The sequence below is a fragment of the Chlorocebus sabaeus genome, chromosome 10, assembly GCF_047675955.1.
Source record: "Chlorocebus sabaeus isolate Y175 chromosome 10, mChlSab1.0.hap1, whole genome shotgun sequence".
NCBI lineage: Eukaryota > Metazoa > Chordata > Mammalia > Primates > Cercopithecidae > Chlorocebus > Chlorocebus sabaeus.
This window is the reverse complement of record NC_132913.1, coordinates 120655520-120671443: the sequence shown is the minus strand read 5'-3', so window position 1 is coordinate 120671443 and position 15924 is coordinate 120655520. Positions and strand designations below refer to the sequence as shown.

Sequence of the window (15924 nt, the reverse complement as noted above, 5' to 3'; positions counted from 1 at the left end):
AGCTAATAAAGACATACCCAAGACTGGGTAATTTATAAAGGAAGGAGTTTTAATGACTCACAGTTCCACATGGCTGGGAAGGCCTCACAATCATGGCAGAAGACAAAGGAGAAGCAACGTCATGTCTTACATGGTGGCAGGCAAGAGAGCTTGTGCAGGGGAACTCCCCTTTATAAAACCATCAGATATCGTGAGACTTATTCACTACCATGAGAACAGCATGGGAAAGACTCGCCCCCGTGATTCAATTACCTCCCTACCTGGTCCTTCCCATCACACGTGGGCATTATGGGAGCTACAATTCAAGATGAAATTTGGGTGGGGACACAGCCAAACCAACAGATAAGAGGAAACCACCACTCTAAGCTCACCTTCCACACAGCCTTCCTGCTCAAACCATCAGTGACTCCTCATTTCTCCTGCCTAACTTGCCACTATACACAGGGGCCGCCATGATGCAATGAGCTCCCCTCTGCAGGACTATGACCACTATGATGTCACCCCCAGCCATTCCCTGAGATCAGTCTCCTTCACCGCTACCCTGGAAGGGTAATAATAACGGTGGTGGTGGTGGTGACAGTCAATCGTGTTGAGCACTCCCTGGAGGCTGGGCACCAGGTGCTTGGATGTTCACCCACATAAGACTCATGAGAGCCCTGCAAGATGCTACTACTATCCCTGTTCTACAGAAGAGTAAACTGAGGACCAGAGAGAAAACACCAGACCCAAGTCACAAGTGGCTGACCTGGGACTCAAGGCTGGGCTACTAGCACCCCACTGTGCTATCAGTGGGATTCAGGATGCATTATTCCAAAATAGGGTATCCTAAGCATATTGAATATTTTAAGCTGAAGGAATTTGAGCAATGGTAGGTGCAGGAAGGACCCTCTGACATTCCTCTAAAGCAGGTTACAGACCCTCATGTGAGAGGAGCCCTCCCTATACCTGGGGGACAGAACATCCTATCTCCAAGGACACAGAGACAGTGAGAACTCTGAATGCACAGGCTCTGCCAAGGTCCTCCCAGTTCCCCACACTTAGTGCATACTACTTTACTAAGAACAAAGATGGCCGAGCACGGTGGCTCACACCTGTAATCTCAGCACTTTAGGAAGCCGAGGCAGATGGATCACTTGAGGTCAGGAGTTTGAGACTAGGCTGGCCAACATGGTAAAACCCCGTTTTTACTAAAAATAAAAAAATTAGTTGGGCGTGGTGGTGGTCCGGTAGTCCCAGTTACTTGGGAAGCTGAGGCAAAAGAATCCCTTGAACCCGGGAGGCGGAGGTTGCAGTGAGCCAAGATCGCGCCACTGCACTCCAGTCTGGGAGGTAGAGTGAGGCTTTGTCTCAAAAAAAAAAAAAGAAAGAAAGATGCTGATCATGCCTGAAGAAACCATATAAAATACCGGAGACCCAGTTAAATTTGAACTTCAGAAAAACTGTGAATCATTGTTGCATATAAGTATGTCCCAAATATTGCATGGGACATACATACACTATATTGGTTGTATATCTGAAATTCACATTTCACTGGGCCTCTGGTATTTTTATCTGCTAAGTGTGGCAACCTTAACCACGCCCCTCTAAATGAACTTTGAGACACTAAATAAAAAATGTTGTTGTAGCCACAGGGACTTGGGGGGCTTCATAGTGGTCTTAAAACCTGTAGGATGCAAACTGTTGTGTGAAGGTTGGGATTTATCTGAGGGAAGGGTCTACGCATTGATCAGTTTTCTCAGAGGAACCCATTGGCCACCCAAATGAAGAAAGATGTCCATTCGCCATCAGCCAGAACCGGAGGCTGCTCAGGAAACTCTCATGCTTTCGTCAATCCCCGGTTCTGTCTGCTGCTGTTCTCCAGCCCCATGTGGCCCCGCACCGGGCACTACCTACCCCCCTGCCTCCTGACACCCTGCTTGGCCTCCCTAACCTGGGCCCTGGCCTGCTAGCCCCAGTGCCCATCTCCCAGCATTTGCACATGCTGCTCTGCTAGCTGGGATGCTCTTCCCTCAGACCCCTGCCCGACTGGTTGCTTCTCAGCCTTGGGGTCTCCGCCAATGTGCCTCCCCTGTCTGCCCCTTCTACACTATCCCCTATTGCCAGTTAACCTCTGCCTCATTGCCCTATTTTGTTTTCTTTGTAGCACTTTTCGTAGCTGGATCATCCACTGTATTGACAGATCATCCATCTGTACTGACAGATGTATTTGAGTCTTTATCGGCTACTCAATGCACCAGAATATAAATTCCATGTGGGCAGGGGCCTCATCTGTCCTGCTGGCACTGGATCCCCTTGTCTTGCCCCACTGCAGCTTCTCTATATATGCATTTGCCATGTGAAGAGTTTCCATTTTATGGATGAGTTGATTTGAAGGTTCTCAGAACCTGCTAATAACAGGTGACTCTCAAAGTGGCGACTCCATGCTGGGCTCTAGCCTAAAGAGCCTTATGCATATTATTCAAGTACTTTTTATCATCCCCATTTTACAGATGAGGAAACTGAGGGCTAGAAAGGTCATGACGTGTCCCAGGTCACACAACTGCTAAGTGGCAGAGCTGGGACGTGAATTTAGGCAGTTTGGTTCCAGAGTCCATGTACTCACAGTTTAGTTTATCCTGTGCTACAGACACTACCCAATTGTCAACAAGACCTCATCTGTGCAAGGCTTTGTGCCCGGCACTGAGAGGTGACAGCATGGATCAGACTGAGTCCTGGTGGGGAAGAGAAGACAGACACACACCCACACACACACAGAAGCGGGAGCACACGTGCGCACACGCGCATGCCTGCGGAAGACAGACCTGCAGGGCAGGCCTTCTGAGAGGTGAGCTAAGAGGGCAGGAATTCCACAGGCAGGTGAGAACCAACGATTGATGTGCGCAAGGGGTCTTACTTTTCTTGTGGCTGTAGAACTTGTCCTCAGATCCATCCTTGGACTTCTTAATGATCAGTTTCCCAGACTCAACGTCGACTTTGAGCTGCATTTTCTGAGGAATCCCCAGAGACTCTGCCTTCACCTTAGAAGGGGAAGAGATGTGTGACTCATTGATTTTCTGCCTGGGCTTTTGCAAGGCTCCCCCGGCCCGAGCCCCTTGTCTACATGGCTGAGCAACCTCTGGTGGGCATCCTTCGTGGGGCCATTGGGCTTCTCTTGCCCCAGGAGCACACGTGCACATTTCCACAGGCATCTCCCGGGAATCACAGAGACTCTCGGGGCACCCCCCTTGTCCACTGTGTGTGGGGGAGCCGTTCTGCCAACAGGTTTGCTGGTGGAAACAGATGAATTGCTGGAAATGGTTCATTCAGTGATGACTCTGACAACACTCATTAATCTGATGCGTCACCTACTTCCGGAAAGGATTTTAGTAATAGATTTAAACTCCCAGGCCTTGTTACAACCACTGATTGAACACTTACTGATAATAATAGAAAAAAAAAAACCCACAACAGTTGTGTACGCATGCTCAGAAAATGGAAATTTATCTTAATAGAGGATTATCACCGGGTCTAGAAAGGACTTTGGGGTGGGGAATGTGTGTGTGTGGGAGAGGGTGTGGGTCTCATACTGGATTCCTGAATGTGGGACCAGTGCTGGGCTGAATGTACTAGAATCTCTAGGGATTGTAAAGAAAAACACATTTCGGGTCAAGCCTGGAGGGTCTAATCCAGTCATTCTCAGGGAAATCATAGGAATTGCACGTTTTTTGTCTTGTTTTGTTTTGTTTTGTTTTTCTGAATTCCCCACCCACTTGAGGCAGTATTTTGCAGCCCTGTCTGATATCACTCATCTCTGCCATTTTGAGAAGGACAAAGTTTACATGGTGCCTGGGCCAATGAGACACTCCTCCCTTGCAGTGCCTCTCCGAAGGCGGTTTCCCAGTCGCCTCTGGGTGCCCGTTCTGAAGTTGAACCACCGTCACAGTGACACAGGTCCACTGACTGCCATTCTTGTCTGTTGGGCTCCTTGCTCTTCCCCAGCTCAAGCCTCAATCCCTCTTTCCACAGGAACCAGAACATGTCTCTCTGCCCAGCTGTGGAGCCCAAGCCCAGGCTCTGCTGTCCCACGGCCACTTACCTCAAAGGTGACTGGAGGGATAAGGGAACGCCGGTGGGGGGACTCAGGACCCTCGTGCAGCAAGGCCTTGACCTGTGGGCAGCAGCATTAGGGACAGAGGGTCAAGGGGACATTGAGCCTATACATCTGGACATTCTCCATGCAAAGAGGGGACCAAAGAGGGGACGAAGAGAAGCCACGGGAGCCCCACACGTACCTTGTCTTCAATAGAGGACAACAGGCTTGTCAGTTGGCTGAGCTTGGACACCATGTTGATGGGATTGGCCTCACCAGGAACCTGGGAAAGGAGGGAAAGAGGATCAGGGCAGCATCACTGAACCCGAACCACTGAGAGGCAATGCACTGGGTGCTCTCCGCACCTCACCCCATTCCACTCTCCCCGCAGCCCTACAAGTTCTATTATTATCCCCTCCAACAGATGAGGACACAGGGATCTCTACAATCTTCTCAGAATTCACATGGCCAAAAAATAGATCTTCATTTCTTCTTCCTTCTAAATCTGTCTCTCCCCCGGTGCTTCTCACCTCACCCACTCCGTTGCTTAAACAAAACTCGAGGACTGTCCTTGCATATTACCTTTCCTCCCTCCTACACCTCCTGCATGGTGTTCCCATCCTACTCCCAAAATAGACCCAGCCTGCTGCTTGAAACCCCAGTACAGTTCTTCTCCACGTAGAGGAGAAAATGATCCTGACCCCTTCCCTACCCTCTGAGGTCCTATATAATGCAGCGCTCCGCCCCCCGACTGCCCCACCAAGATCCGAGCCACTCTCATCTTCAAGTCAGTTCTGCCTTGAGCTTCCCTTCTGAGGAATCTCCAGAGACTCAGTTTCCCCTGGGAGGGGCACCTCCTCATCATTCAGGTCTCAGCCTCACAAAGAGGTCTTCCCTGACCACCCTGTCTAAAATAGCTGCCAGGTCACCTCTATCAAGTTACCTTGTTTTGTTCCATATCAGTCACCACCAGCTAAAGTTATCTCCTTCCAATATGTGTTCACTGTATGTCTTCCCTGCTGAATGGAGGCTCCATGAGAATGGAGATCAAGAGGACTGTATTCAGTACTGCAGCCTTGGGGCTCAGAACAGTGTCTGGCCAACGAAGATGCTCAGTAAAGTTGTTCAGTATATACAGGGCCCAGAGAGATGAACTAACTTGTCTGAGGTTGCACAGCTAGTAAATGGCAGAGCAAAACATGTATCCTGTCTGCCTGATGCCAAGTGTATGGTCTTATGCCCTTATTCACAGAAGAAACATTTACAAAGCATCTCTTCTATGTTAGACATGCTGCCAGGTGTGGAAATGTAGAGTTAATAAGATACCTTATTAAGTTATTCATACCTTATTAAGTTAATAATAAGAGGTGGAATGAGAAAGTCAGATACATGTATGACTGATGTGAACACAAAGCAGAATGGAACCAGGGTTATCACCAGCCAGGTGATGTCCCTTTACCTCATCCCTTGCTGAATAAGCACTTGCTTTTGACCTCAATTTTTCTACCCGGCTACTTTAATAAACTACTTTTACTATCACCACCTCCATTACCTCTGCTGTCTCTGTCACAATGATCAATGGCACTGCCATGATCAACGGGATCCCCTTCAATAGCACCACCAGAGTCATCAGCATGGCTACCACAATCACCACCAACACCACCATCACTACCACCATCTCCACCCCATCATTCCCACCATGATCATGACCACCTCCACCATCACCATCGCTACCACCATCTCCACCCCATCACTCCCACCATGACCATGACCACCTCCACCATCACCATCAGTACCACCATCTCCACCCCATCACTCCCACCATGATCATGACCACCTCCACCATCACCATCACTACCACCATCTCCACCCCATCACTCCCACCATGACCATGACCACCTCCACCATCACTACTATCATTTCCACCCCTACCACTCTCACCATGATCATGATGACCTCCACCATCACCATCACTACCAACATCTCCACCCCATCACTCCCACCATGATCATGACCACCTCCACCATCACCATCACTACCACCATCTCCCCCCTACCACTCTTACCATAATCATGACACCTCTACCATCACCATCACTACCATCTCCACCCCATCACTCCCATCATGATCATGACCACCTCCATCATCACCATCACTACCACCATCTTCAGCCCTACCACTCTCACTATGATCATGACCACCTCTACCATCACCATCACCATCACCACCACCATCTCCACCCCTATCACTCCCACCATGATCATGACCACCTCCACCATCACCATCGCGACCACCATCTCCACCCCATCACTCCCACCATGATCATGACCACCTCCACCATCACCATCAGTACCACCATCTCCACCCCATCACTCCCACCATGATCATGACCACCTCCACCATCACCATCGCTACCACCATCTCCACCCCATCACTCCCACCATGATCATGACCACCTCCACCATCACTATCACTACCACCATCTTCAACCCTACCACTCTCACCATGATCATGACCACCTCTACCATCACCATCACCATCACTACCACCATCTCCACCCCTATCACTCCCACCATGATCATGACCACCTCCACCCCCACCACTCTCACCATAATCACGACGACCTCCACCATCATGATCACTACCATCATCTCTACCCCCACCACTCCCACCATAATTATGACTACCTCCACCATCACCATCACTACCACCACCTCCACCCTCACCATCACCATCACTATCACTACCACCATCTCCACCCCACCAGTCCTATCATGATCATGACCACCTCCACCATCACCATTACCATCTCTACCCCTACCAGACCCACCGTGATCATGACCACCTCCACCATCACTATCACTACCACCATCTCCACACCTATTATTTTCACCATCATCATGGCCACCTTCACCATCACTATCACTACCACTATCTCCACCCCTACCACTCTCATCATAATCATGACCACCTTCACCACCATTATCACTACTATCATCTCCACCACTCCCACTGCCACCATAATCATGACTACCTCCACCATCACCATCACTATCACCATCTCCACCCTTACCACTCCTACCCTGACCAAGACCACCTCCACCATCACCATCACTACCACCATCTCCTCCCCTATCACTCCCATATGATCATGACCACCTCTACCATCACCATCACTACCACCATCTTCAACCGTACCACTCTCACCATGATCATGACCACCTCTACCATCACCATCACCATCATTACCACCACCTCCACTCCTACCAGCCCTCCCATGATCATGACCACCTCTGTCATCACCATCTATATCACCCTTAGACACCACACCATTCCCCGTCCCAATAATCATCACTACCACCATCACAGCAGTTAATAATTGTCAGTGCTTTCTCTAACCACTTTTTGGTCTTTCCCTTGCTTCTTAATAAAACTCACAATTCTTCTATAGTTATTGTCAATGAGGGAAGTGGCTTGAAGGGGTGGCGCTAAGACTTAGGCAAGGGACAACGGAAGGGCTGCCTGTTGGTTGAGAAGAAAAGCTGGTCAGGAGATGGGATAGTGTAGGATTCCCTTGTTTTAGGGTTATTTATCTCATAAATAATTGAAATGGTAACACAGATTCAAGCCTCCTCCTTTCCACAGTAGAGGACATTTGGAATGACCTGCCTTCATCCCGGGCAGTCACCATGCAATTGTAGGTCCCCCGCCCCCCACCAGCTTTCTCTTTGGATTTGTGACTTTTGGGAGGGGAGATCTGACAAGATCTTAGCATAAATGAAGTTACTGACAAACTGGGCGTTTGTGCTTCAAACAAAAAGTATTAGAAAAATGCTGAAGCTTTCCCCATACTTCTGCCTAATGATTATTTGATGAGTTCTTACAATGTGCCAAGCACATCTTCAATATATTAAGTCATCTAATCCTCACATGTCTTGATTTTTCTAATCCTTGTTTTGCTGATGGGGGAATAGAGTCAGAGTGGTGAGTTTACAGCTAGTATATATCTGATATTTGAATTGGGGGCTATCCAGCGGTCCTTAGCTGGTGGTGATTTTGCCCTCCAGGGGACATTTGGCAGTATCTGAGACATTTCCAGTTGTCACAGCTGGGGGATGCTAATGGCATCTCATGGGTAAAGGCCAGGATGTGGAGGACTCCTAGAGTGCACAGGAGTCCTCCATGACAGAGAACAATCCAGTCCCAAATGTCACCAGTGTCGAGGTTGAGGACAGAATTCACAGCTTAGCCTGTGAATGGCTAGACTGGCCTGAGGGTTTACATCAGCTGACCCAGTTTTTTCACTTTGGTTTTCAGTTGCACTTTTCAAAACAAAGGAAGTAGGGCTCCAAGGCAGGTTAACCATCCAAGGGAGGTTACTGGCTCTCCTTTCTCACACAGGGCAGACCCAGGTCTCCCCCATCCCCCAGGCCAGCCAGCATTTTGATAACATTGCATTTCCCACTTCCCAGCAGTCCTCAAGTAACCACACAAGGGTTTGGGTGTCCCCAGCTTGTCCTGCCTACTTAAGGGAAAGGGCCTCATGTTGGTGAGAGTCTAGCAGGGTCAGATGTCTCACGCACCCAGTTTCACTCACTCCTTACAAACCCTGCAGAGATATTACTGTCCCCATTTCACAGATGGGAAGACTAAAGATCCACGAGGGTGAATCAGATTTTGAACTCAGGTGTTTCTGATCTATGGGCCAATGTTCTTTCCTCTCCTCAAGGCAGCCTCAACTCCCTCCTTGATTTCTGAATTCCTGAAGACACATCAAGAACAACCTTTTCTGTTTTTCTTCAAGACTCAGAGTCTCATAAAGGGGAGGGGAGTGTGGCAGCAAGACCCACGCTCCACCGTGTGGCTGCTCTGTCCTGCCACCAAATGCAGAGACTGGCCTCCACCCGGCAGCACCATAACTGGGACTGCAGCTGGCCTCTCTCTCGGGGCTTTGTCTCTCTTCTAATCTACTTCAAAGACTTGACTGTGTGTTCTTCCACTCAAGCTACTTAAGCTCAAGAGTCGGGCAGAGTCCCTGTTTTGTCTAGATTTGCTTTTACTTTCTTAGAAATTAACCCATCAGTCACCTCGGAGAAAGCAAAACTTTTTTTTTCTGGATTTCGAAAGTTGCACAAGTAGAACACAAATACATGTTCTCCGTAGAAAACTCAAACCAATAATGTGAGCAAACTCAAAATCCTCTTTGGCCCAGTCCCCTTCTCCCCAGTCTCATCCCTGCATTGTGGTGACCAGCACGGTCCTTTGGGTTTAAATCCTTCCCATCTGATTTCCTCGTGGAGACTTCGTCAGAGTTTCTGTATCATCCTGCCGTTTGCTTTTCCACCTAACAGTAGCCTTGGAGATCTTTCCAGAGCAGTGTTCACACCTTAGAGTAGAATTCTGCACCACTGCAGTTCACCAGCTCCCTTTATATGATTTTCTTTTTTTTCTTTTTCCTTTTTTTTGTTTTAGATGGAGTCTCACTCTGTCACTCAGGCTGGAGTACAGTGGCACAGTCTCGGCTCACTGCAACCTCCGCCTCCAGGGTTCAAGCGATTCTCCTGTCTCAGCCTCCCGAGTAGCTGGGATTACAGGCGCCTGCCACCATGCCTGGCTAATTTTTGTATTTTTGGTGGAGACAGGGTTTCACCATGTTGGTCAGGTTGGTCTTGAACTCCTGACAGGTGATCCACCCGCTTCGGCCTCCCAAAGTGCTGGGATTAGAGGTGTGAACCACCACGCCCGGCCTGTTTATGTGATTTTCAATGTTTTTTTTTTTTTTTACTCTTTGTGTACTTGCAGTCCCTAAGAAGCTGCCGACATATGGAACTGTTGGCTTGAGGGATGCCTGCAGTTCACATTTTCATACAAACGGCCAAACTGCCTTTCAGAAAACCCATTTCCATTCCCAACAGCAGAGGAGTGAGCCCCTGTGAACACCTCTTCCACCCCACACCCTAGCCAAGTCCTGACTCACCCATCAACTTTAGCATCAACTCTTTGCCCATCTAACAGGCAAGAAGTGGCCGCCTAGTGTCAAATGTCATTTCCTGGTTACTAACAAGGTGAAGCTGAACACCTTTGCATATCTATATTGGCTATTCCCTGTCCCTCTTCAGTGAGCCGCCTTGTTTATAGTCTTTCCCTCTTTTAAAAATTGGATTGTTTTTACTTAATTGTTTGTAGGAATTTTTAAAAAACATGGCCAGGCATGGTGGCTCCCACCTGTAATCCCAGCACTTCAGAAGGTTGGGGCAGGAAGATCGCCAGAAGTTTGAGATCAACACGGGGAACATAGTGAGACCTGTCTCTACAAAAAGTTTTAAAAGGAGACTGGCATGGTGGTGCGCACCTGTAATCCCCAGCTATTAGCTGATGAGTAATTGCGGTTTTAAAACATGGGAGGCTCAGGTGGGGTGGATCTCTTGAGCCCCGATGTTTGACAATGCAGTGAGCTGTGATTGTGCCACTGTACCCCAACCTGGGTGACAAAGCAAGACCATGTCTCAAATAAAAATAATAATAATAAACATATGAATACTTTGTCTGTAATCCTTTTTCCCTAACCTTTGTTGCAGGTATTTTCTTCTGAGATACAGCTTTTGCTTTTTTAAAAACTTGTTAAAATTTTATTGATGACACCTTTTGTTACACAGATATTTGCTTAATGGGCAACACGACCTTGGCCTCCTGCCAGGCCACGAGCAGGTACGGGGGTGGGGAGGCACCTTCATCCTGCGCCTCCTGGGACAAGAGGCAGGATCAAGAGTTTAGGTGCCTCCTCTTTTTCTTTCCTTTCAGTTTCTGATGAGAAATGATGGGAACAGGCCCTGCTTGCCCCCTTATTTGGTACAAATAAATTTTGCTGATGGGTGCATAATTTTTTTTTTTTTTGAGACGGAGTCTCACTCTGTCGCCCAGGCTGGAGTGCAGTGGCTGGATCTCAGCTCACTGCAAGCTCCGCCTCCCAGGTTTACGCCATTCTCCTGCCTCAGCCTCCCGAGTAGCTGGGACTACAGGCGCCGCCACCTCGCCCGGCTAGTTTTTTGTATTTTTAGTAGAGACGAGGTTTCACCGTGTTAGCCAGGATGGTCTCGATCTCCTAACCTCATGATCCGCCCGCCTTGGCCTCCCAAAGTGCTAGGATTACAGGCGTGAGCCACCGCGCCCGGCCGGGTGCATAATTTGAAATCTTTATTCCTCAAATCAAAATCTGGCAGTGGGAGATGGCTTCCTGGGAAGGGCAGGGGCTGAGGCTCCCACCACCCACCCCAGCGTACCTGCTTGCTGTTGCCCAGTGAACACATGGTGGGCAGTGCTCCCCCTTCCTCCTGAGCCCTCAGGACTGGCTAACTCAATCCCCCTCCCTGGTGGATTAATCTCACCTTTTCAACCCCAAGACCCTTTACCTGAGGACGTGGACGGAGGCCTGGGGAGAGCTGCTGGTCAAATAACCTCTGCAGAGACTCCAGGGATGGGAGGGTCCGGACGACTTCTCTAGGGGCGGGGGACAAGGTGAACATCAAGGATTAGTGGGCACTGAAAGGAGTCTTCCATGGCAGCATGGGCTCCAGCCAGAGACAAGATCACCCTCAGTCCAGCAGAAGCAAGTAATTCTCCCCAGAAGGACAAGCCCAGGCAAAGATCAAGGCTTGCCAGCACTGGCCCACCCACACTCGACCCGCATCCGTTTCCGACCCACAGCAAACTGGAATTGGTGTGTAGTCCTGATTTTACCTGGGTTTTGCTTTAGCCAAACTACACTCCATAGCCTGTAGAAAATTCAAATCTAGAGTCACAAAATGATTTCACTTAGTCATCCATGGTTCCCAACCTTCAGTGTTTATAAAACACACACACACACACACACACACACGTGTTAACAATGCAAATTTCTGGGCTTTGGCCTGATCGAGTCTGGAATCTGCATTTTAAATATCAGGGCTGCCCAGTGCTGGTGATCTGTGGATTCTGATGCAAATCCCCTCCTAGCCGCCCAAATGCAGGCTCAGAGGGATTTTCCCATTGTCATATCCATTGACAACTCCAATCCTCAGGCTTTATCCGCTCTTTGTTCCCAGCTCATCTTTCTCTATTGTTTTAACATGGTGGGGCAGACGATTTTGAGTTCTACTTTTCACTTACTGTTTCACCAAAAACTGTTCATGTTTTTACATATTTAACATTCTAATGATTTGAAAATAGTCTATCAAGTAAATGTGCTGAAATTGCTAGATACTTGGGTTACTTTGCGATCTTTGTTACATAAATAAAGGCTGTTCTGGGCCGCGCGGTGGCTCACGCCTGTAATCCCAGCACTTTAGGAGGCTGAGGCGGGCAGATCACGAGGTCAGGAGACCAAGACCATCCTGGCTAACACGGTGAAACCGAAACCCCTTCTCTACTAAAAATACAAAAAAAAAAAAAAAAAAAAAAATTAGCCGGGTGTGATGGCGGCGCCTGTACTGAAGGCTGAGGCAGGAGAATGGTGTGAACCCGGGAGACAGAAATAAAAATAAAAATAATACAATAATAAATAAAGGCTGCTCTGAACAGCTCTGTTCATATAGCTTTTCTAATTTTTAATTACAGAATTAGGATAACCAGAGATTATGGCTCTTGATCATTATTGCCAAACCTGTGAGTACCAGTTATATAGAGTCACCAGCATTGTCCAGACCTGATCACCCAATAGCTCCAATGACTGTACTTCTGTTCTTTCTCTCTTTGAAGGCGCATAACACTGGACTTTAATATAGATGAATAAATTTACATCTTTAATTTCTAATGTCATTGTTTTTCTACTGCTGATTTCTAGTTAATGGCTGCTGCATTTCTCCCATTTCTCTTTGTATAAACTTTTTGTTTTTTCTCCCTTGCCAATTTTCTGTTGGGAAGTTTGTTCGTATTTTTATATAGTGTTATACACTTTACATATTGCTTTGCCTTTTTTTTTTTTTTTTGAGACAGAGTCTTACTCTGTTGCCCAGTCTGGAGTGCAGTGGCATGATCCTGCCTCAGCCTCCCGAGTAGCTGGATTACAGGCGTACACCACCATGCCCAGCTAATTTTTGTATTTTTAGTAGAGATGGGGTTTCGCCATGTTGGTCAGGCTGGTCTTGAACTCCTGACCTCAGGTGATCTACCCACCTCGGCTTCCCAAAGTGCTGGGATTACAGGCGTGAGCCACCAGGCCTGGCCTTCTTTTTATTTAATCTAGGTGTTGTATTTTTTTTCTCATTACATTATTAATATAATAATACAATATAATCTCATTATATCATAATAATAAATGCTAATATATGTGTGTGTGTGTGCGCGCGCGTGTGTGTGTGTGTGTGTATATATATATATATATTTTTTTTTTGAGATGGAATTTCACTCTTGTTGCCCAGGCTGGAGTGCAGTGGCAGGATCTTGGCTCACTGCAACCTCTGCCTCCTGGGTTCAAGTGATTCTCCTGCCTCGGCCTCCTGAATAGCTGGGATTACAGGCATGCACCATCACACCCAGCTAATTTTGTATTTTTAGTAGACACGGGGTTTCTCAGTGTTGGTCAGGCTGGTCTTGAACTCCTGACCTCAGGTGATCAGCCCGCCTCAGCCTCCCAAAGTGCTGGGATTACAGGCATAAGCCACCATGCCTGGTCTATAACATATATTATACAATATATAATAATATATTCTCATTATCTTATATTAATCCTAGGTGACCTGGATTTCATTACGAAATGATACACAATTTTTTATTGTTTGAGTTTTCATGTTTTCCTTGGCAATTTTTACTTACCATAGTTGTTAATTTATCATTGGTATTTACTAGGGAGCAATTATTTGCTCATTTTAAATTGTTTTCTAACTCTTTTGAAGTAATCATGTTATAGATCAGGGTTTTTGTTGTTATTCTTTTTTTTTTTTTTTTAGATAGAGTTTCACTCTTGTTGCCCAGACTGGTGTGCAATGGCGCGATCTCGGCTCAACACAACCTCTGCCTCCCGGGTTCAAGTGATTCTCCTACCTCAGCCTCCCGAGTAGCTGGAGTTACAGGCATACATCACCATGCCCAGTTAATTTTGTATTTTTAGTAGAGATGGACTTTCTCCCTGTTGGTCAAGCCGGTCTGGGATTCCCAACCTCAGGTGATCCGCCCACCTCGGCTTCCCAAAGTGCTGAGATTACAGGCGTGAGCCATTGCGCCTGGCCTATTGTTGTTGTTCTATGTGTTTAATTCCTTACCCCATGTAGAACATTTTTCTTTTTAACCCATTTATGCCTAAGGTCGCTTTTTTTTTGAATTTTTGCAGTCAGACCTTGGTGATGACCTTGAGCAGTGGGAAATAAATAACTCCCACATGCTTAGCATTCCAATAATGGAACGCTAGGCATAAATGGCTAAATATGCCTCTTTCTCTGAATTGCTATTCTGTTTCACTCAACATCAGTTTCTCTTTTTCTGTAGTTCTCTTGGGTTAGAGCTTTGCGTGAATATGGTAGTATTTGTTTCCAGGTTTCATTTCTTTCATTCAACTAAAAATCCAAATCTTACCACATATACTAGGCAAGGAATTACAAATTCCAGAATGGTGTGCTAGTTTTCTGGTTTGAAATTGTTATCCTTTGAGGATCAAGAATGAGGATGGGAGCTGTGACCAAGAAGCAGGTGCCGGAGGTGTCTGACGGGGAGGGGAAGGGAAGGGAAGCACCGTGCAGGCAGCGGTCCGTTCCGGGTTTCGCACTCCGCTTCCTGAGAGCTGCTCTGTCCATCTGCCAACACGGTGGTATTCTGATTAAATTATCATTTTGGAAAAGCATTCGGGCTAAAACATCTCTCTAAAGCCGTAATTCAGAACGTGTTTTAACATCAAATAGGTCTCCCTCACTCATTGTTCTCCTTTTACAAAACGTTATCCTAAAAACACAAACACACAGGCATACACACAGAAGCTGAATCTTTAGGGTTTTCTAAGAATAACACTGTTTCACCCTGTATTTCTAAGCCTTTTAAAACTTTGAGAAATCTGACTGGCTCCCAGACATATATGGAGGTGTCGGTTAGGGTCAGAATGACCAACAGGACATACCAGGCCTGTAGCTGGAAGACTTAAGAATCAGCCTTATCCTACAGAAAGGATTTGTCCAGTGATCCCTGGACAACGAGTCCAGCCTTTGGTCCCTAGCTTAAGGGACTGACCCTGAAGAAGGAGCTTCAGCCCTGGGGGAGCAAAGGTGAGCAGGGCTGGGTCAGTAGGTCTGGCCTCAGGTATCACTGGGAGGGTTTAGATCCCTTGCTTGGTCTTTCTGAACCTCCCAGAGAGACAGCCGCTTCCCTCTTTGTTTCCCTTGAGTTAATTGCCCCACGATTCCCATTCAGTTTCTGTCTAGCACATCCAGAGTCTCTGAACCCAGAACTATAGACTCAGAAGGAACATTCTCATGCTTCCTCATGTCCCTTTATTTTTGTTTCTCCAATTTTTTGCCTCTTTTTTGGTATTGCTTTGGCAACAATGTCTTGTAAGTATTTAAAAATCAGATAATAAACAGTATCTCAGGCCAGGCATGGTGGCTCACACCTGTAATCCCAGCACTTTGGGAGGCTGAGGTGGGCAGATCATCTGAGGTCAGGAGTTTGCAACCAGCCTGGCCAACATGGTAAAACCCCGTCTCTTCTAAAAATACAAAAATTAGCCGGGTATGGTGGCGGGCACCTGTAATCCCAGCTACTGGGGAGGCTGAGGCAGGAGAATCGCTTGAACCTGGGAGGCAGAGGTTGCAATGAGCCAAGATCACGCCACTGTACTCCAGCCTGGGCAACAAGAGCAAAACTCAGTCTCAAAAAAAAAAAAAAAGAATATCTCT

The 15924-nt window shown here is 47.3% G+C and overlaps 1 protein-coding gene across 2 annotated transcripts in view; it reads right to left on the bottom strand.

Annotated features, from left to right (window-relative positions):
- INPP5D (inositol polyphosphate-5-phosphatase D) overlaps positions 1-15924 on the bottom strand; it is a 151937-nt gene that overhangs the window by 59396 nt on the left and 76617 nt on the right. For both annotated transcript variants that reach the window (XM_007966684.3, XM_007966685.3), the window contains 4 exons: positions 11479-11566; positions 4272-4352; positions 4076-4147; positions 2894-3017 (listed from right to left, as the gene is read on the bottom strand). In XM_007966684.3, the coding sequence (XP_007964875.1) occupies positions 2894-3017; positions 4076-4147; positions 4272-4352; positions 11479-11566 (365 nt within the window). The remainder of the gene's footprint in view (positions 1-2893; positions 3018-4075; positions 4148-4271; positions 4353-11478; positions 11567-15924) is intronic.